Raw genomic sequence first — 23,797 nt, forward strand, 5'->3', positions numbered from 1 at the left:
AAAAATAAAAGGTACGCAAGTACATATCACGATAAAAACTCATGCAATTTTTCATCAATTTATATCAAATACTTTTTTAGCTAGGTGCGTCAAAATCTTCGGGCGACGGACAGACGCCCAGACACACGGATGCACGGACAAGACCAAATCTATATGCCCCCACCACTCATACGGGCATAATTCAGATAGAAGTAGATAATCTGAGGCCATTTGTTGAACTGCAAAATTATTATTCCTATAGTTGTGTTGCTTCGAATGTTTAGCTTCGCATGTTTATTTACCCCACCCACTTTTCCCTAGTTTGAGAGTGTACCACTATTCCAATATTAATCAGAGTGTACTGATATATTGTCATTTTAATGTTTATTTAGCTTACAATATCTGCTGAAAATAACACCTAAATATCTCAACTAATAAAAAATGTTTTAGATTTTTGGTGAAGTTCGTCCATTGAAAATCAGTAAATTTGATTAGGCCGCTTTGTGGCTCTGTATTGAAAAAAGTATTCAAGACAATTTAAAACGCAACATGTTGTGTAAATGTCCATTGCATAGTTATTTTATCACGAAAGTTCCAGGTAAAAAGTTTGAACCATTTTTAAAAACGCGGCGGAGATTGTGTTCCTGGCTGGTTACATGTCAAATTACCCCACCCACTTTAAATGTGAATTTCTATAAAAGTAAGTCAAAACTGATAACAGTAACACTTGTGAATGAAACTTAATACATGTAGGTATATTGTCATAAAATATAAAGAAAATCAAAAAACATTTTGCGCAGACACCTAACTGCGACCCCCCCTTTATCATATGTAAGCTAGTATTTTAGTACTCAGTGCTGCTTCGCATACTTTCCCACTGTGATAATTCGACGCGCCGTGCATAGCTTCCATAACTCTGCTTTGCTTTCTCGCAAAGTTATTTCCCTTATTTCTAAGTAAAAAAATTAGGTAAGTCATTTTTATAACTTAGTTTTGTGTAAGTAATATTCTCTGCCAATTATTACACAACGAATGGTCAAGAGTACGTACATATTGTAAATATCAAAATTGTATGTTTTCTATGTAAAAAGTACGTCACTGCAAAGCAAACAGTCGTCACCAGTAACCTATGTTTTATTTAGATTAGAAAGTGTACAATGGTTTCAAATAATGAATAATATGGTTAGAGCATTGGACTTCCACCCATGCGACCCAGGTTCGAATCCCACCAGAGGCGTTTGGGATTTCTTTTTAATTTCTGTTAAGGCAAAAAGTCGTAACTTGGCCGGGATACGGACTTTATCTAGTGCCTAAAATGACACCTTCTGTGCTAACATGGTATTCATGTCATCATACATGATGACTCCTTTGAAGAGGGAAAGTTATGGTCGCTCAACACCTATAGTCTCAAGATTAAAACCAACCTCTGACAAATGCGTCAGGGAGTCGCCTCTTTGGCTCAGTGGTTAAAAGTTTGGCCTTTCACCCGTGCGACCCTAGCTCGAATTCTGCCTCAAGCACTTGGGAACCTAACCGTTTCAATAGCTGCTACGCTTATAAATTGTAAAATGGGGGCTCGTCCGGGAAATGGACTTACGTATATGCTACGCTCTTGTCGTATGTTCGACTTTTTCTTTGAGGAAAGTGAGCGAGGCGGATTTGTGTGATTTGGTTTTCATTGATTACGGCATTTTCTTTGAAAACTAAAATTCGTTGTATCTGCACAGTAGCTCTTGTATTAAAAAAATATATTACATTGCACATCTTATAAATGACGGTCTTTATTAGCGGGGTACGCAGGCTATGTGCAGTGATATTTTTTAATATATATCATGAAAAAAACACACATCGCGTTATTCAATCAGTTCACTTTACCATATTGTTTTTATATATGTTCTCTATTGTCCCCTAAAAAGGGCATTATAAATCTTAAATCCATACTGGTTTATTGTTTATTAACAAGAATAGATCACAATTATTTCACCGTAAATTCTGATATTCATATTCATTTTGATTTTTTTTCTCAATAATCGGAGTAATATAACCGTCATGAAGTATTTTCTCGTGAAACGAAGGTAAATCACACGCTCTGGAAATATCTTCAAGATTGTCCGGCAAAAGAACCTCGTATTTATCCTCTCTTGAATGTTCACTGAATGATTCATATCTGCTTTCTTTAACATTATTTCTGCGGAAGTTTTCAATGGACACGTTTTTATCTGAACTTTCAATCTGTGTTAAATAAGTAATACTAGATATTGTTTCCTTTGTTGTGTGTTTTAGTAAGAAACCTTCTTTTGCTGTGTGTTGTGGTGAGGAACCTTCGCGCATTAATTTGGATCCGCTATACTCGCGAATCATAATATCGTTATCGTCATCAGTATAACTAACATCACTCTCTGTTATTATAACACCAACATTTTGATACTCGTGACATGTTTTACTGTGACCATCCCAATCGTCTTTCTTTGTCATATTTGTTAAACGTTCTTTAATGTTATACATACGGATTGTTTTGAGTTCAGAAATAACAGCTTCATCAAATATTTCCTTCATGTCCCGTGGACATTTCGCCTCTCCTACTGGACTACGCATGTCCCGTGGACATTTCGCCTCTCCTACTGGACTACGCATGTCCCGTGGACATTTCGCCTCTCCTACTGGACTACGCATGTCCTGTGGACATTTCGCCTCTCCTACTGGACTACGCAAAGGTGCTGTATTTTCCCCTGTCAAGTTCTTGAAATTTGTTAATACGCATTCCGTACCAGGCAAAGCTGAAAGATATGTTTTCCTAAACGGGTTAAATGTTCTCCATCGCAGAATGCAGACAACAACAAGACTTAAACTTGCAGTCAGAATAAAACAGATCGTGCCAAACATAACATGTTGGAGTTTGAAAGGATCGTCTTTGTTTTCATTGGAAATTAAGTGGTTCTCCGTTAAATTTGCTCGTTGCATTTTGTAAATACAAAGCTTACAAATTGGCACTTTGGATCTTTTCATAGATTTTATAACGAACACGGTGCAATTGTTCATACAGTAAAGAAATTTGAAAATAAGATACAGTTGTATTTAATCCATTGATAATTTTATACAGTCTTGCAAAATTTTTATTCTTCCTGTTCAGAAGGATCTTTTAGTTCATAGTTAACGTGGTACATCAAAACGATTATTTCACTGCTACTACGATATAACACTGGAATGAGAGTATGAAATGTATGCAGTGGACTATTCCGCAAATCTTACGAGAATTGATCTTTGACAATAATACACTTCTGGGGCCGTATTCATAAAGCATCTTACGTATATGTTTTGGTGATATCAGCTTAAGTCTAAGTAAAAAACTTATTCATAAAACAGCTTAAACTTAAGATACGTAAGAAATGACTTAACTTAAGTAAAATAAATTTCTTACCTAAGTAATACTTAAGTAAATAATCAATTTCTTATACTTAAGATGCTTTATGAATACGGCCCCTGTTCTAGAAATGCACTATTTTAAAAATGTTAGATTACACTGATGTAAGAACATCACACTGCAATGCTGAGGGACTTTTGCGCTGCTCGATGAAAGTCATATAGCTGTGAAAATCAGCGACTAGAATTACACTGCTTGAGATTTTAATACTAGTGTAAGAATATCACACTTATGTAAGAATATCACACTTATGTAAGAATATCACTCTGATGTTACCGCAAGCAGCACAGGACTAAGTAATTTACAATTTTTCAAAGTATTTTTTCAAAGTATTTTTGTTTCGTAAGAGGAAGTACACTGTTTTGTAATATTAGTATAAAACTATATCCGTCCTTATAAATGTCCGGGACTTTATCAAAACGTCCGAAATAATGCTAGAAGAACTCTATCACAAGAAGAATACAGTTTTTAAATGTTCGTAAATGTTCAATGCATCTTTATCCAGAGAAACATACGCCTCATAAAGAGGATTAAAATGCTACTGACAGTTTTCTGAAAGGTTACTTATACAGTACTGGTTGCAGTTTAATTGTAAACACTTTCTTTAAATTTGTGCATTATAACCAATAAAAGTGGCCAGTTTGCAGATAATGTCAAGAATAAGATATCTCAGTTTGCAAGAAAAGGGATTAGGTAAAGTGGTCTTTGGTGTAAATGTAATTATATTTGGGAAAAAAAATCACAATAAATAAATAAAAAAAAATCCTTCAGTTTTCATACACATAGAATTGAGTTTGTTTTCAATGAAGAATTTATTTACAATTTATTTTGTATGTGTGCATGTGTGTACACTTGACTGCGTGTGTATGTTTGTATTCTTTAAAAATGATCACTCGATGTATAAGATAGTTGCTTTACAGCCGAGCTGCGCGTGTATCAGTCATAATGTCAGTCATCAACTGAAAGTACGATTGCGGAAAATAAATATCAGCCAACGCATTTTATCATGCACGTCAATAACTTATTGTCTTTTATATGCATACTTTATCAATATTTTTAATTAGTATTATTTCTATTTTTATACTTTACAGTTGTACGGTGTTTTTTTCCCCAACTGATTCTGTTGTAATAAATGTAGAATACTAAAATGTTTTTGTTTGATTGCACCAAAAAGACCTGAAATATCTTCGTGCACAATTGAATTAATTCCGTCCGTAACCCATATATTCTAGTGGGACCGGCATATCCTGTTTCTAAAGACGCACGTACTTTATCATGAAAGGATTGCTATACAGGATGTGACCTCAAAGATAAGGAAGCGTTCATATATCATATATATAGAGAAATTGTAAGCAGATCCCTCATTGTTTTACAATTTTTGCTTACACGTTGATTTGGTAAGTCAATTTATTTTTCTTCTAATAGGGAATTTATCCACGGCGCGAAGCGCCGGGGATGAAAATCCCCGAGACGGTAACGTCCGTATATAGTTATTCGTCTTTGTTGTCTGCATATACTGAGGCAATTTTTTCGATGTTTTCCGGTTCCGGTTTATATACACACCGCAGACTGGTTGTCGGCATGAACATCCGAGCACCCCGAATCAGTCATAAAAACTCGTAAACCGCGCTAACATGATTATTTTACTTCTTTTTCGTAATGGAAACTGTACATGCAACTGAAAAACACTTTTAAAACAGTAAAGAAGTGTAAAGGCCGTCAAGTTTCAGCGTGGAGTGCAAACAAACAAAAAAAAGCTAGTGCGAGAACGCTGAATGACGTCACCGTAAAGGCTTCCGTAAATTTTGCAAAGTATGATATTCGCTGTAAGAGGTATGATGACACTAAATGTAAACTACAGTTTAGAGCAAAGTTTCACTTTCTTGAGCGTTGAATATTTCTTTCTAAGCGGATATATAAAAGATAAATCCCCAATGCTAGGCGGTGCCTTAATTCATATTATTAAAGACTTATTTATTAGCTTAATTTCAAAGAAAGCCATAAATCACTCTCGCGCCAAATTACCTAATCATTTCTTATCAGTATTAAAATGCTAGGCTACTTTGTCATATTATAGGCTGATCACTACCAAATAGAAAGTAAGCCTCCGCTGGTCTAACACAAGTAGTCCAAATATAAATAGTACTAATCTTTTTTCCTTCCCTAGTGCATTTTCTCGACAGCAACGTGCTTACTTTTACCCAACCACGTTTCAGTATGTATCACTTTGCATTCTTTTGAAATCGGCATGTTCCTATCGCATGCTAGGTAAAAATGGCGGCGTAAGAATTTAATGTCTCAAAAGAAATTGAAAGAAGCGAAAAGTAGTAAATTCAGCGGTATGTATTTAACGAACTTTAGTTTTCTTATATAAAAGTTAACACCACCTTTTCTTTTTCTTTTTGTAAAGTAGCGATCTAGTTCTTTATGGGAGTATAAGTCTTCGAAAATCTGATATGCTAAATATGTCGAAAAACCGTTATGAAGTAAGTGGATTTTATATGAAATAAAGAAAAGCTAGATTTAGTGGTGTTCAGCCTAATAGGTCAGTTTGGAAACTATCGTTAGAAATAACCAGTCAGATTGTGGAGTTTTAGACTGCTCTCCAGATTTTGTTTTGTAATATGCTGTACCACTCACTGCCACCACAGCAGCCCTCATGTTCGTTTATATCTACTTTTTCCCGAAATGATTTGTTACTCTTTGCCTTATGTCTTTTTAATGGAAACTGAAAATGCTCTTGCTGGGCTTATGATAGAGTTCCATACTATTGAGTGGTTCTGTACATAAACAAGAAAATGTCCAGAGCTGTCAGTTGTGTTGTCATTGTGTTCTTTATAGAAAATGTCCATGTATAATGAATATCATTTATAGCCTTTTAATATTTTAATATAAACGAGTCCAAGTGCTTGAAATTGATTTTTCATATAAATTTGAGTTATAAATCATTGCAATGTCAAAGTATAGCCATACTGTTTAGTTTGACAGAAAAAAAACTCTTAAGATTATATGAGCCACTACGAGAAAAACAAAAATGAGAAAATATGATAAAATCGAAAAGAAAAAAGCACGATGATCCGTAACAAGAATGCATCTATTGCCACCAGGCGGGTTTGATGGAAGAATTAAATTTGGTTTAAATGCGGACACATGTGTAGAATCACTGTCATTTAGATAATTCCTCACCGCACGATCCGAACAGGGCTTGAAGGAATTGATCAATAATGTTACCATGTTATCGATGCGATGCATTCATTGACAGTATCTTTCCCACGTAGTACCGTTACTGGACAATCTTTAGACGTACTGGAAATCTTTAGACGTACATTTTGACTGTAACTGTGCATCTTCAGAAGTCATTTACTTTATTCATTGTAGGCTAAGTACTTGGTCTGAGGCAAATGATAAAGTCTCAGATGAACAAAATGGCCGGAGTACTATTGACCATTTACATGGGTTGACTAACTTAAATAATCGACACAAGGAAAAGGCTACGTCAATCTACATTTTTGTGTAAAAGGCCCATGATACTATTAAAGGGAGAGGCAGTGTTATTCTTTTGATAATTCCGTCTGCTAGGGTTTCATAACTCATTTAAAGAAGTGAAAGAATTTTCATAATCGGCTTAAAAATGAGAAAGTTATGAGCATTTAAATATTTGATAAAAGTGGGTATTTGCTAAATAAAGAATTCAGGATGACGTCATATAAACACTAAAATGACTGCCTTCATTATCTGCCATTTTCTTAAATTTCAAACTGCCATAATTTTTTCAATAGTGGCCGGATTTTGAAAAAAAAATCAGCGTTATGACTCGAAGATGGCTTTCATATAAAATTAACTTACTATCAGGCTTTCCTTGCCCTTAAAAAAACAGTATATGTGTCTGTAGGCAAAGACACTGTAAAAACAGTAAGGGACAGTAAGGGACAGAACGGTTTGATATAAATTGTGGTTTACGTCTATTCATAAATGATTTGTCACTTTATCTTAAATCATTTGGTAAAGGTATATCCATTGAAGACGAGAAAGTCTGTATTCTGCTCTAAGCTGATGATATTCTGTTACTGTCTGAGTCTGCTGATGATTTACAAGTGCTACTAAATGCTTTGAATAAGACACCGTTCTCCGTTTTGCAAGTCTCGGATGGGGATCGTACCAATAAGGATTGAAACCGGACGGTATTTGGGTTTACCGGAGGAATCATTTTGTGATATTGCTGTTATAGAAAATAAGTTTCATGTCTATATACAGTGATTTAATAAAATCTGTAAAAAGATCCTTTGGAAGCAAAGAATGCAACCAAGAATAATAATAACAGACTCGGTTTGATTGAGTCTGTTCGTGAGAGGTAATGAAATGTGCAACACCTCTCACGCCCCTAGCACCGGCTTAAGCGGAACTCTGTTACATATGTTGAATGGACTCCATGATCCCAAAGGACAACACTGAATCCAAGTACGGGTATACTTATTACAGCCGCCACACGGCACTTAAAGACTGCTGTTGTGATAGTTAATAAAAGATTAAGATTTGTTCACAAATGCAAATTCCTTGAATGAACATCATTTTTTTCTGACAGTCTGATTATGATACATATTGTTTTCTGTTTTCGGACCCAGATTCGTAGTTGTGCCTAGATCTATGATTCTACAGTGACGTCAGTTTTTAATCTGTAAATAGTGTTTTACGCCTGGAATACCCCTGCTTATCCTATTCACTTTTATTTGATCAAAGGGAAATTATATTTTATATTATTAACCATCCTGAACTCATGCGTCTTAGCTCCTTTTTTTATACTTGCATTATTTAAAAAAAAATATCATAGCTTTAAAGAAATCCAAATGTAATATCTGGTTAGCAGTGGTGTTTCGCTTTTAAATCATAATCGTGTACAGTGACAACATCTCTTATAACTCCATGTTGGAGTGGCACTGTACTTTTATGCTGTTAGCCTTGTTTTATATTAAAATTATAAATTGTTTGTACGCTGACGAGATGCACGTAAAGATTGCTACTTGTAAAAATGTAATATTCAGTACGTCGGCCAAAAAAACGGATGAGTAGTACGAAATTTGGTATTAGAAACTTTATGGAAAAATCCTTTTGTCAAAGTTTGATTCGCATTACGATGACCACAATCATGGCATAAATGACTTCATTTGTGTCTGTAGGTCATGCCACATGCTCTATGGACACATAAGTTAGAAACATAGCAACTCCAAAATATTGTTCTTTGTTTGATTATATGTAGTTACGAAACGCACTGGCAAAATATTAATTGGGCTTTAGATGTTTTGATTCCACCACAATCAATAAATATTGTTTGTCGTTCTGTATATTTCAGGAAAGACAAAGTAATTAAGGTAAAGAAAAACCCATACACCGGCCACAGCGAGTATGATAGTGGTACTTGTTTGTCTGTTCGGTGCAACATTTGCTGCCACCAACAGCGGGTAATTTCTTACAGTTATCATGCAGTACACGTTAATCAATCAATTAATTAATTTGTTTGTTTATATTTTTGTCTAGTCATCAAGCATGACTACGAAGCTGGTAGGCAGTTGGCAGTAGCCAACAATATACTAGTTGCCAGTTAGCGATTCAAAATTTATTTACAGAACTCTACAAGCAAAATTCAAATTTAACTATAATAAATGATAAACAAGCTAACACCTTATCTTGATTACTGTATTTCTTTCATAAATTGCTATGCAAACTGCTTGCAGATTATCATTCACAGTGTTTTCAAATTGCGCAGAGTTTCCGAAACCAAAAACTTAGTATAAAGGCAAAGAAAAGCTCTCTTCATTTAATCTTGCTCAATGGTTCGGGAATTTTTCATTCTGTGTATCGTTGGTGGAACAATATTTGTAAGTTGAATACAGTACTCATATAACGTTTGTCGCGACAGGACACATTGGGTAGTTATACCGGACAAGTACACCCCGGGAATACCACTTCCTTTGACCTTCACCTTCTACAACACATCAAATGTTGATGTTGAAGTTCAAGTTGACTTGTTAAATGACGATCACCACCGAGTGTCCTCTCTTACACATACATTTAAAGAAGGTAAATCACTAGTTTTGAACATAAAGCTGTTATTACCTACTCTTGACTGACCTTACAGTCATTGAAACGGACAAGGCACTAGTCAGATTAATAAAGATTCTTTAACATACCTTAAGTGATATCTTTACTACTGGGAAATAATTAATATCGTAAGATAAATTTCATCATTTTCTACGACCATATTACACTGTTAAAAACGTTATTTATGTTTACAGGTAAACCAGGAGTATTACAGCTACAGGTATGACGGTCCACAACCACCCCAATTGTAAAACTATGCATAATATTGACTGAAGTATGACCCGCCGCAACCACCCCAATTATATAATCATTAAATATGTAACTTTTCTCATGCACTATAACAAGAAGAAGGCTTTTACCGAATTATTCTTAAAATATCTTCCGAATTGAAGTGTGATTTTAGTATAAACTGTTATATCAAAATCAAGATTACAAAAAATTGTTTAAACAGAATTAGAGAATAACAAATTAAAAAACTGCTTTAAAAATATGGAAAAAAACCGAACATTTACCAAGCTACTGTTTCTCTCTGGAACCAATTATGTGCTACAATGTCAGTCGGAATAAAAATTGACAATTTACTTTTTTTTTTACCAAAATCAGGTTCCAAATCTTCCCAGTAATCCAGGAACCTACACATTGCTTATCAACGGATTAAGCGGTTTGTTTTTCCAAGAGCATGGAGTTGTTCATTATGACTCAGGCAGTATGCCGGAGAAATTTGCTGTACACATACAGACGGATAAAGGCATATATAAACCAGGCCGAACGGGTGAGCTTTTATTGAAAGTAAAATAGTTAATAAGCTTCTTAAAAAATGCTTGCATTATCTTTACTTAGTCGATTTGCTGTATAAACCAGGCCATATTGGTGAACTACGTTGAAAATAAAATCATGGTTGTATTGTATTTACAACTTTTACTACTTCAATCAGACCGGACTGGCGAGTTCGTATTAAATATCATGTACTGTAATCAAATGGCAGTACTCTGGTAACTACGGAATGGATGAAACGGAATTGGTGCATTGGCAAAAGTGAATAAAGGTCGCTGACCTTGTATCACTTGTCATTCATCTCTGCAAGTTCAAGCCATTTCTTGATTTGACTGTGTCTGTATATGAGAGGTTATGAAACGTGCAACACCACTCATGCCCTCTAGCACGGGCGGAATTCTGCTATGAGATAACCAATGGACTCCATGCTCCTAAGGGACCAGAAAATCCAAGACTTGCTATATGGAGCATATTTTCAATTTTTTTTATTTAGAATTTAATATTCTTGTTTTAAATAAGCAAACATTCTGTTGATTAATTTTGTAGTATTGTGATATATGTAAATGTTACTGTTCGTTTTCTTTTTATATATTTTCAGTGCGCTTTCGTGCATTCGGAATCTCCTCTAACATGATGGTTTACACAGGAACATTTAACATAACAATTGAAGTAAGTTAAATTCATTTTTATAATTTGCACATTAGTAAGATCATGTTGGTTTTCATAATAGTAATAATTAATATGATAGTGATACTGATATTGATAACCATGACAATTTTTCAAAACAAGTTTTATGCCGAATCACGAATGATTTTTAAATCTAACAAATTTGTTTATTTATTTATTTTATAAATTTGTTCGAAAGCAAAAGTACATCAATAATTATCGAATTTAATGATATTTAAATTATACATAAAGGATCCGAAAGGTAACAAAATGAAGCGGATGGTGAATGTATCGGAACCCAACTACGGTGTTATTGAAGATTTTCTCATCATGGACACTGAACCTGTTCTCGGACAATGGAAAATCTCTGTGGAAATCAGAAACAAGGTTTGATATTCTTTTTTTTTTCTGTTTTTCTTTGACAAATAACAACAAAACAACAACAATCTGGGAAAACGATATATTAAATATTATAATTGCCAATAAAATGTACCGCGAGATAGTCATTTCATGTTAATATGTAAGTAACGGATTTATAATGCCTGTATTTTTGTTATATTTCAGGCTTCCAATTATAAATACTTCAGAGTGGATAAATACGGTATGTACTTTTAATATTTACTATATTAGGAATAATCTCTCAACTTCGCTTTATTATCTTGTAACATGTAGTTCCTATACATAATTTACAAAGTTATAAAGGTTTCGATTGGACTGGACGAACGGAAGAACAGACAGACAGACAAGTAAACGGACGGACGATGGTGAAATAAAATGCCGTTTGTATTAAAGGTTAGGCATGCAAATAAATAGTAAATGCATTCCCTTGTATTTTTATTTGCAGTACTCCCAAAGTTTGAAATCAAAGTAGAGTTACCACCATTTGTCGTTACCACGGACAGCGAAATGCACGGTACCGTCAAGGCAACGTAAGAATAAACATGTTATAGAAATAATAAAAAAAGAACAATACATTTTTAGAATGTATTTATTTGTCAAAAGTTGTGTGTGCTGCTTGAATTAAAATGCATTTGGAAACATACTTAAAATGAGATTCTAAGCTCTTTAGTGCCACTAACATTCTTTATATCTGGGCGTGTTTAGTGAGTGCCACTAACATACTTTATATCTGGGCGTGTTTTGTATGTGAATGTTCTTGAGTGCCACTAACATACTTTATATATGGGCGTGTTTTGTACGTGAATGCTCTTGTGTGCCACTAACATACTTTATATCTGGGCGTGTTTTGCATGTGAATGTTCTTGAGTGCCACTAACATACTTTTTATATGGGCGTGTTTTGCATGTGAATGCTCTTGTGTGCCACTAACATACTTTATATCTGGGCGTGTTTTGTATGTGAATGTTCTTGTGTGCCACTAACATACTTTATATCTGGGCGTGTTTAGCGAGTGCCACTAACATACTTTATGTCTGGGCGTGTTTTGTATGTGAATGTTCTTGAGTGCCACTAACATACTTTATATATGGGCGTGTTTTGTATGTGAATGCTCTTGTGTGCCACTAACATACTTTATATCTGGGCGTGTTTTGTATGTGAATGCTCTTGAGTGCCACTAACATACTTTATATATGGGCGTGTTTTGTATGTGAATGCTCTTGTGTGCCACTAACATACTTTATATATGGGCGTGTTTTGTATGTGAATGCTCTTGTGTGCCACTAACATACTTAATATCTTGGCGTGTTTTGTATGTAAATGCCCTTGACTGCCACTAACATACTTTATATCTGGGCGTGTTTTGCATGTGAATGCTCTTGTGTGCCACTAACATACTTTATATCTGGGCGTGTTTAGTGAGTGCCACTAACATACTTTATATCTGGGCGTGTTTTGTATGTGAATGTTCTTGAGTGCCACTGACATACTTTATATATGGGCGTGTTTTGTATGTGAATGCTCTTGTGTGCCACTAACATACTTAATATCTGGGCGTGTTTTGTATGTGAATGCCCTTGAGTGCCACTAACATACTTTATATCTGTGCGTGTTTTGTATGTGAATGCCCTTGAGTGCCACTAACATACTTTATTTCTGGGCGTGTTTTGTATGTGAATGCTCTTGTGTGCCACTAACATACTTTATATCTTGGCGTGCTTTGTATGTAAATGCCCTTGAGTGCCACTAATATACTTTATATATTGGCGTGTTTTGTATGTGAATACCCTTGAGTGCCACTAACATACTTTATATCTGGGCGTGTTTTGTATGTGAATGCCCTTGAGTGCCACTAACATACTTTATATCTGGGCGTGTTTTATACCCTTGAGTGCCACTAACATACTTTATATCTTGGCGTGTTTTGTATGTGAATGCTCTTGAGTGCCACTAACATACTTTATATCTGGGCGTGTTTTGTATGTGAATGCCCTTGAGTGCCACTAACATACTTTATATCTGGGCGTGTCTTGTATGTGAATGCTCTTGAGTGCCACTAACATACTTTATATCTGGGCGTGTTTTGTATGTGAATGCCCTTGAGTGCCACTAACATACTTTATATCTGGGCGTGTTTTGTATGTGAATGCTCTTGAGTGCCACTAACATACTTTATATCTGGGCGTGTTTTGTATGTGAATATCCTTGAGTGCCACTAACATACTTTATATCTGGGCGTGTTTTGTATGTGAATGCTCTTGAGTGCCACTAACATACTTTATATCTGGGCGTGTTTTGTATGTGAATGCCCTTGAGTGCCACTAACATACTTTATATCTGGGCGTGTTTTGTGAGTGCCACTAACATACTTTATATCTGGGCATGTTTTGTGAATGCCACTAACATACTTTATATCTGGGCGTGTTTTGTGAGTGCCACTTACATACTTTATATCTGGGCTTGTTTTATATGTGAATGCCCTTGAGTGCCACTAACATACTTTATATCTGGGCGTTTTTGTATGTGAATACCCTTGAGTGCCACTAACATACTTTATATCTGGGCGTGTTTTGTATGTGAATGCTCTTGAGTGCCACTAACATACTTTATATCTGGGCGTGTTTTGTATGTGAATACCCTTGAGTGCCACTAACATACTTTATATCTGGTCGTTTTTGTATGTAAATACCCTTGAGTGCCACTAACATACTTTATATCTGGGCGTGTTTTGTATGTGAATGCTCTTGAGTGCCACTAACATACTTTATATCTGGGCGTGTTTTGTATGCGAAAGCTCTTGAGTGCCACTAATATTCTTTATATCAGGGCACGTTTTGTATGCGAAGGCTCTTGAGTGCCACTAACATACTTTATATCTGGGCGTTTTTGTATGTGAATGCTCTTGTGTGCCACTAACATACTTTATATCTGGGCGTGTTTTTTATGTGAATGCCCTTGAGTGCCACTAACATACTTTATATCTGGGCGTGTTTTGTATGTGAATGCCCTTGAGTGCCATTAACATACTTTATATCTGGGCGTGTTTTGTATGCGAAAGCTCTTGAGTGCCACTAACATTCTTTATATCTGGGCGTGTTTTGTATGCGAAAGCTCTTGAGTGCCACTGACATTCTTTATATCTGGGCGTGTTTTGTGAGTGCCACTAACATACTTTATATGTGAGCGTGTTTTGTATGCGAAAGCTCTTGAGTGCCACTAACATTCTTTATATCTGGGCGTGTTTAGTCTAGACTAAGTGTTAATTGAAGTAGTATCATTTTATATAATGGAGTTCCAGTACACCTACATTCAAAATAGTCCAAATAGTAGGACGACTATAAAATATCAGATCATAGAATAAGTAATATCTGATAAGCCAGTTGAGTAAGGCTACATTTAAAGCGGACTTTTCATCATTGCGCTTGTTTTCTTCACTCGTATTTCTTGCGACGATGAAATTGTTATTTCTTAAAAGTTCCAGTGTTAAAATGTTATATCATATAAAATATATATTCTATATCACTAAACTTTGATAAATCACGGACTGTTTTAAAACTCATATTGCAATTCAGATATACATACGGAAAGCCGGTGATTGGAAGTGTAAGATTGTATGCGGATACAGACTACAGTAACACACCATGGAAATATCATGGCGATGAAGTTATGGTTGAATCTGCATTTGATGTACGTATGGTCAATGATTTTATGGTTCTAAAAGACTCCGCTTGGAAAGGAGTTAAAGACGTCTAACCCGAAGCTAACACTGTTTTTACCTTAAGGGGTAACGAATGTTCAAAAACGATACAGAGTGAAAACTTCAGAGAATAAGTTTTAGCTCGTCTGATTTGGAAGAAAAAATCTACGAGGTATTGTTGTCACTTGATCGTCGGCGTAGGCATAGAGGCTTGTTAAATTTTTATTTAGGCCCTCCTTTTGTCAAAAACTGTAGCAACTCTGCACACTTGTTTATCATAATTAGATGACTTAGGAAGCCAAAAACTTTAACTCTGATGAGCATTTTGTCAGAATTATGGTCCTTTTTGTATTAAGAGAAAATTTTATTTTCTTGATTAAAATGTTTTTCTAGGACCACATTTTTCTAAAACCTATAAGAGTTATTACTTTATAAATTTGCATACTTGTTTATCTTCTTTAGATAAATAATAAGACCAAGAACCATAACTCTTACTTGCATTTTATCTAAAAATGCACTTTTTTGTACTTTGAAAATTTGAATGTCTTTGTTAAAATCTTTGTTTAGGTCCAACTTAACTGGAACACTAAAAGAGCACTAGCTTTAAAACTTTGCAGACATGTTTATCATTAAGGCGAATACGTAAGCCAAGAACCATAATTCTGATAATTATATGCATTTTGTCTGTATTATGTTCTTTATGTACTTAGAAAATTAAAAAAAAAAATATGCCAAGGTCCATTTTCTTTCTTGACTTCTATAAGAGTTATATATTTGACACTTTGTATACTTGTTTATTACTATTATATAACTATTATTAATAGTAATTAGGTCAAGAATCATAGCTCACTCTTGCATTTTTTTTTTCAAATTATGAACCTTTCAAAGTTAGAAAAACATTTTTTTTAAAATTTGTTTTTTGCTTCCCTCTTCTTGAATACTAACTATAGCACTAAAACTTCATTCATTTTCATCATAAATTAAGGTGAGTAAGAAGGACAAGAACCATAACTCTTATATTGCATGTTGTCGATTACTTATAAACGAGCGATGGCACCCACTGGTGGTGCTCTAGTCTGCCGTTCTTATAACATAGCATCTGTAGCATCTCTTTGATGGAAGAAACAACAATAAATAACAATATACAAGGCACTTGCTTTAAAATGATATGCAGATATGAAAATTATTTGTTGTATACAGTAACACATCATGGATATAGTATGAATGTAAAACCATTGTTAAATGAGTAGATTGGAGGAACGCATAGATATTTCAACCGCGCTAAGTTACCAAGTAGGGCAAATAGGTTTTTAAGATATTGTCGTAAACCCCGGTCTTGGGGTTACATGTTCAACGAGGACCTAAAATGTGGTTGTTGGCAATGTTCTTATTGCTCGAGTTTTGGGGGTAAATGTTCAGGATGACCGACACCACTGGCTTAATTAATTTAAGGAAAAGCCAGATTCCTTATAAAGCCACTTTCTGGGCTATTTCAAAGTTATTATAATGCCAAGTGCTGTAATAATAAGTTCAATTATTATAACACCACTTAGATTATAATTTGGAAAAAGTCAACACATTATGTAGAATTAAATGAAGACACAAGAGTAAGTCCAGTTTTATAAATCTATTAAATCAAAAGTCCTCTCATAACCACACATTCACAACTACAAAGATCTAAATTATGTCTACAAATAAGCTTCTGCAATTAATATATACACCAATTATGCAATTTACTTCCTTTAAAAAGATGTCAAAATTATCAGAGAAGTCCAAATAAAATGTATGTAAATTCCAGTAATTTTCTTAAGCAAATAAATTAAACTCCAAATTTCTAAATTATTCCCCAATAAAAATGAAGTCCAAAGTTCCTAAAATTGGCTCCAAATTTCCAATAATTTCCTAACTAAGAGAAGTGTTTAATCCAAAAGTGTAAACTAGAAGAGCCCAGAAATAACTGATAAGCCCATATTTATAGAGAAGCACCAAAGATGCTGCAATCTGATTGGTCAATGATATTTTCCCAAATATGTAAAACTTTTCTCACTAAATGCAAGAATTAGAATAAATGTCATCAAAAGACAATTACATAAACACAAACTAGAAGAAAAACTACACCTTATCAGTATATTTCAATTTACAAATAATGCTTTAAATGTACTTAAATCAAGTGTCAAAGAAATGACACACAAATTCTCCCAAAGATATCCAATATGGCTGCCAAAATCAGTCTTCACATCTAAGGGCCATTTTTATAGGATTACAACAGAACAAGGCTTCTAAAAAATCTGTAAAATTTCACATAACTAAAAATTAATATCCCTGACATGACAGTAAAGTTTCAGACCTGAACAATATCTCTAAATATTTTTAATAAAATAATTTTCATTGGCCAGCTCTAGTCACATAAGAAATGGACTAGCAAAATGTAAACAAAGTAGATTTTTCAAGATTACTTTAAAGCTACATAATGTCATGTCCTCAAACTTTACATAAATATTAAGACATATATTTACAATATATTGAAAGTGGAAATACCATGGCAAAATATAAAATATGTATTTAGGAGCATTTAATGGTTTCTGCTGATAAACTTTCTCGAAGTCGGGAGTTTTTTAGGTATATTTTTGGGAATAACTCGACCAATATTTACTCAATAAGGGTCAAATTTTCAGCAAAGCTCCGTCATAATGTATTCTTTAATGTGTGGTTAAAGAACATGGTAACTTAAACTATTTATTTAGATATTTACAAAAAGCAAAATATTTCTGTGCCAAAACCCAGGTTTACCACACAATATAAACAAATATTGACTACATTAGAAAACCCGGATATATTAAGACTGATATTCTAAATGCTTTCATCATTATATAGTTAAAGCTAGGGGCTTGCTTGCAGTTTGATTCTGCTTAGTGGAGAAAAAATGATATTTTAGTTCAAAATGGCGGTATTTCTTCATTTTTTGAGATACAATGTACCATAGGACACATTTTCAGAAGTGTGTTTATGATTTCACGATTTTTCAAACGAAAACGACCAGTTGATGGCTACATAAATTTTCTTCACAGCTCCAGTTAAAAAATCGTAAACATGGATGAAAATTGGATTTCTTTACAAGAAGAACAATTTAAGGGATATCTATAAATTTTGTTGAGTACATAATAATATTTTGTAGTTGAAAATTTAAATATGCTAATTTCGAAATATTTTCCTGTAAATATATTCTGGTACAAGTCATATTTTGTTGTTTTATATTAACTATACGACATTTATATTGTATGACTGTTTTGTCGGGATGTCTTTTTGAAGTCCATAAACTAATTTTCATTGAAAGTTTGACAGAGTCCTGACACACGGTCGCGGTAGCAAAAATTGAATACATGATGCCTGAAACAGGACGATCGCGACACCTAAAATTGAATACATGATATTAAGGTTAGCCAAAGTACAACCGATAAATGAATAATGGGTATATGGTATTACCGACATTAAGAAAAAATTCAAAAAAGCAAATGTTGATAGTCGCTCGAACTGAACAAGTGTAAAAAGTATAATGCTGAATAACGTATGTCGATCTAGCTCGACATGAAAAAAGTGTAAATATTTGAATGTACAAAGTCATATACTTCAAGCATTTCAAAACTTGTAAGCAATTGAATGTTGAATGTCAAACGAAAGACACCGCACGTTGGCCGCAAATACCCTTTCCTCAACGTATAAAAACGTATCGTCGTTTTGAACTCCAACCAACATTTCTCTCCTCGGTAGCAGAGACCTGCAAATCATGTCCATCCGCTGTAAAGAAGTGTTATAACCATAATTCGGATACGCTTGTTTGTACAGCAGTCATAACGGTTTGTATTTCTTTTGCATTTGTTTTTGCAGATTAACGGTGAGGCAAAGTTCACTGTTCCATTCAGTCGTATAGCAGACGAACTTGATCCTAACACGTATGAACCGCTTGCAGAGAAACTGGCAGGTCACCACTTGCAAATAAAAGCTTCTGTGACGGAAAGCATTAATAACATAACAAGAAACGCTACCGCCCAGGTTCGTATACTTCTAGTAAAACGAAAACAAAGTTTGTCCCCAGAAATAAAAGGTCGTAAGTTAAAAACAGTAGTTTTGAAAAACTTGAAAACAAAACTTTATATTACGTCTCGCAGATTTCTCACCCGAAAGTGTCTGTATTTATATTGCGACCCCGTAGCGAATGACATTACTGTCGTCTTTATAGAACAGAGGATCTGTGCGTATCGACAACAGTGGAAGGTCGTATTTGATACTCAGGACCTTTTCACTATACAATTGTTCTGTCAAAAAATAACATCATACTAAATCTTAAGATGTCATAGGTGGTAGGTGCGACCTTTTATTTCAGAGGATATTCCTAAAACTGACTGTAAAATACGTCGTAAGTAAGAGATAAAACTTTATATCATCAACAAAATGTCATTTTTGGTTTAATAAACAGTGATAGAAATTATAATATCGTGTTGATACTATGACCCTTATGTACAGGTCATAAAAGGTAGAAAGGAACAGTTTCGACCTTAAATTTCTGGGATGTCAAAGTCAAACTGTGAAAGGCTGTTGCACCCTGTTAAACGCAAAATACCAAACAGTTAATACGAAATTATATTTGCCAAAATGTCATATTCCTGTTTAAATAACGAGCCAAAGATATCAATTAATGAATAGATTCTTACTAAATCACCATTGACATTTGTCACATAACTTTGTTTTAAAGAAATCTAAGCATTTTAGAGCAAAAAAGCTAGGCCTCTTGTTCCCATGTCAAGTAGAACATGTTACATGTTTTGCCTCAAACCAGATTGATAAAACATTATATGTTTTCAATTAGTTTAAAATTAACGTTCATTAGTCGAAGAGAATTTGATCATTTATTCACCGTGTTAAAAAAAGCAAAACAGTTACAATTTATCATTTGGTTATAAGCATTAGCTGTTTGACATATAGCAGTTGGCATATGACATATATAGCATTCTTTATGTAGCAATTAGCATTATAATTTTGCATTCAGTATGAAGGATTTAGTATTAAGTAATCGACACGTTGCAATTGTTTCATTTAGTATATGGCAATTAGCATAGCACTCAATCCTTTTGAGTTTGAGAAAGAATTTATAGTAAAAATACGCAAGAAGTTTGCTATACACGTTTTGTGTTAATTACACTCGATTCCGTGCAGTGTTTTTTTCATTGTAAACTGTCTGTTTTACGTAGTTAATTAAGTTTAGAAACTCAGTCCTATATGCTATAGGTTCAAAATTATAGTCCAAAATGACATTGTCTAATTTATTCTATTGCCAACATTTTGCAGGTATTATTTTACAAGGAGCCATACAAAGTGTCGTTTGATACTTCGTCCAGTATGCCGTTTTTTAAGCCGGGCTTAATCTATAAAGGACAGGTATGTACAACGTTCAGGTATATTGTATGTTTATACATATTTAAGACTTATATTTACTATGTTTTTCATCTGTTATATATCTGTCTTCCACAAACATCTCTGCCGTGCACTTCAGCCAGACACTGTCCGGACTAAATTCACAGGGGATACACCCTCGAGCACTGTCCTGACTGAATTCATAGGGGATACACCCTTGAGCACAGTCTGGACTAAATACACTGTGGCTACGCCCTCGAGACGTCGTAGACACTGTTAGGACTAAATTCACCGGGGCTATGCCCTTGAGACGTCGTACAGACACTGTACGGACAAAATTCACCGGGGCTACACCCTCGAGACGTCGCACAGACACTGTCCGGACTGAATTCACCAGGGCTACGCCCTCAAGACATCGCACAGACACTGTCCGGACTAAATACACCGGGGCTAGGCCTTCGAAACGTCGCACAGACACTGTCCGGACTAAATACACTGGGGCTATGCCCTTGAAACGTATTCCCTCATGCTATATTTTAAGGACTATGCTATTTTGACAGTGCAAAATTCCTATGTAAAACTGAGATTGTCGTTACAACGCGAGAAATGCTCGGGGTTCAAAGAGAAACTAATAATAATAAAAAATGTATCTCCGAGTAAATTATAAAGTATCAATGACACTCAAAAACATGTTCCAACAGTGCACAAGAGGAAAATGCACAGGAATTTTCGGGGTAAGTATTTGGTACCGTAAGTCTCTTATATCTATACAATATATATATTCATCAATCAAGGATATGTCAGTGTAAATGAGCTGAGCGTTAGTTTTCTAAGAAAACGTCGTTAAACTGGGTTACACAAATCATACGTGCACCAATATTTTACAAAAATATGTCCGCCATGTTTTCTTCAGTGAACGAAGTAAAAGGATTATTTTACCTTAGAATTCCTTATTGTATAGTGCGATTCACTTTCTAATCTAAATAAAGTATCACTTTTTTATAACATTCCACTGTCCGATCTTTCTGATCACGTAACGATCACTCACAATTACAAAATAAAACCAATGTGTCATCAATATTATCACTTTACACGGCTTCTTGGACATGACGGCCTACTAACATGAAATTTGTAAACATACGCCAACCAAACAAATGATGAAAGATCGGGACTTTTTCAAAGATATGTTTTATTTCCAGTAATTTTCTGATATTCTAACGAAATAGCAACCGAATTCTATGCACAGAAATGACGAAGAAGTTATGCAATATAGCTTTTAGTTTTAATTTTGGATCTATCTTTTTACAGCCCAACAATAGACATGTATGTGTCACAAATACGGCTTGTCCTCGAAATCAGTGTCAAAGGTTACTAGAACATAAATAAAATAAATAAACAATCGCTTACAATGTTCCTGTAAGTCCCATCAGCTGAAACGGCTCGTAATATACGTTCATATATATTCTGTACCGGAAACATCGACAATCACAGTTCGATCTTTTCCACGAACATTTAAAAATTATTTTTATTCCTTTATTTACATTTCAAGCATGACGTTTCATATATACATTGAAGAACGTAAATTTCGTGCTTTTCGACCCTCGTGGTGTGTAAATTTTTGTAATTAAAAGTATGGTGTATTCGACAAACCATTTGTAATTTCAGGCGGTAAATATCATTGACAGTATTATTTATATTATCGGGATTTAATTGAATATATAAGTTTAATAGTTGCAAAAGAAAAACGTAGACATAATTGTTCACTTCACAGGAATGAAAATCAGCGTGAGAATTGAATAATGGTAAATATTTCAAACATTACTTCTATAGATGCCTCCATGACCGGATGGCCACGGTCGCTGACTTTGAATTCCTTGCCACCGGCGTGGGATGGTGTAAGGAAGCCACCAGCTGACTTTTCGAAGGTCTCTGCCTCTATCTGGTACTCAACTGAGCCCCAAAAATGTTTGGAGGGGCACCTGGAGGTTTTCCCCACCAAAAAAAAAAAAAAAAAAAAAAAAAATGGAAAAAGTTAATTGTATCGTTTTGATGTTACTCTAAACCCAACAAAATAAAAAAGATAAACATTTTCCCCATAGTTGTTTGTTTGTTTGCTTGTTTTTATTTTTATATAAATGAATATGCAAAAGGGTATTTGTTTGTATCAGTGTAACGTCAAAGTATAATATTATAATTATACATATACAGTGAACGCCGAAAGCATACTATTTTCACGAGGGGTTAATGCTTTGATGTTACATGTAAAACAAACATATCCCTACTGTATAAAGGTAAAGGTCTCTTTTTATTTTTTATTATAGTGTCACCCTTATTGAAAGGGCCAGCCAAATTGGCTTATAAGACACCTTTATTGTGCTAGCCAACTACCTCCCAACTCCTACCACTTTGCCAGGCGCCATTTTTTGAAAATGCAGCTTTCTAAAAGGCTAGTTAGAATTCTCGATGTACGCTTGTAAATAAATAATATTATTACAAAATTAATACTGCTATTTTGGTGCACTTTTCGGACTTACGATAAAGTCAAATATATATTTAATATATTAATTTGAGCAATACACTCCCTGTAAATGCGCACTACGTACAAGCGCTCAGGCCCTTCTCGCACACCATACTTATAGTTGGGACTTCTTTAATGTGTAAAGGCATGTGCACAAAAATGACAAATTTTACCCACACATGGTTAATTTTAATGTGTTTTTTTAGAAAAGTAATAAATGGAAATAGAAAACTAGCTCTCAGCTCATTTACACGGATAGTTCAGCTTTACTATGCATGTTATACTTTTTCGCATTTATGCTTGATGATATAGAATACTTACCCCGAAAATTGTGTCCCGAACATACTGATAACTTTTCCCACTTTAGTCTTTTAATTAAAGTAAGAGTTCAGCACTGCATGGTTTTAATGTATTGTTACACTGGAATAAAATTTGTTTTACAATAACTTCGAAATTTCTCAGAAATAATATCATGTACCCCACCCACCTAATTCATAATTTCAGAATAACATAGGCCTTAACGGCATAAATCAGCAGCGAGATTTTCACCAAATTGAAAATTAAATTATTTAGATGTACAAAACCTTTACTGGGTTATTATATATGACATAAATTTATTACTATTCAGGTGTCAATAACCCAGGCCAATGGGAATCCTGTGGTTTCTACAAAACCGGAAGTTAAGCTCATTGCGAATGTGAAATTCTACGACCCAAAGGCGCATAAGTACAGGGCCCATTTCCTCAAGGAGCAAATGTTTACCCCTCCATCGACAGGAGCTCTTACGTTCAGTGGGGACCACCGGAAAATGCAACTTCTTACATATGAGGTATTGTAA

The 23,797-nt window shown here is 34.5% G+C and overlaps 1 protein-coding gene across 1 annotated transcript; it reads left to right on the forward strand.

The window, feature by feature from the left end:
- The first annotated feature begins 4,660 nt into the window (after positions 1-4,660).
- LOC128551000 (CD109 antigen-like) lies at positions 4,661-23,797 on the forward strand. The gene is made up of 13 exons (XM_053531235.1): positions 4,661-4,797; positions 8,748-8,856; positions 9,315-9,475; positions 9,691-9,716; positions 10,100-10,268; positions 10,869-10,939; positions 11,189-11,323; positions 11,501-11,537; positions 11,781-11,865; positions 14,908-15,022; positions 18,918-19,082; positions 20,376-20,465; positions 23,588-23,797. The coding sequence occupies exons 2-13, from the start codon at positions 8,801-8,803 to the stop codon at positions 23,795-23,797; spliced, it is 1,320 nt and encodes a 439-aa protein (XP_053387210.1). The 5' UTR covers positions 4,661-4,797; positions 8,748-8,800.

The sequence above is a fragment of the Mercenaria mercenaria genome, chromosome 19, assembly GCF_021730395.1.
Source record: "Mercenaria mercenaria strain notata chromosome 19, MADL_Memer_1, whole genome shotgun sequence".
In the NCBI taxonomy this organism is placed as follows: Eukaryota; Metazoa; Mollusca; class Bivalvia; order Venerida; family Veneridae; genus Mercenaria; species Mercenaria mercenaria.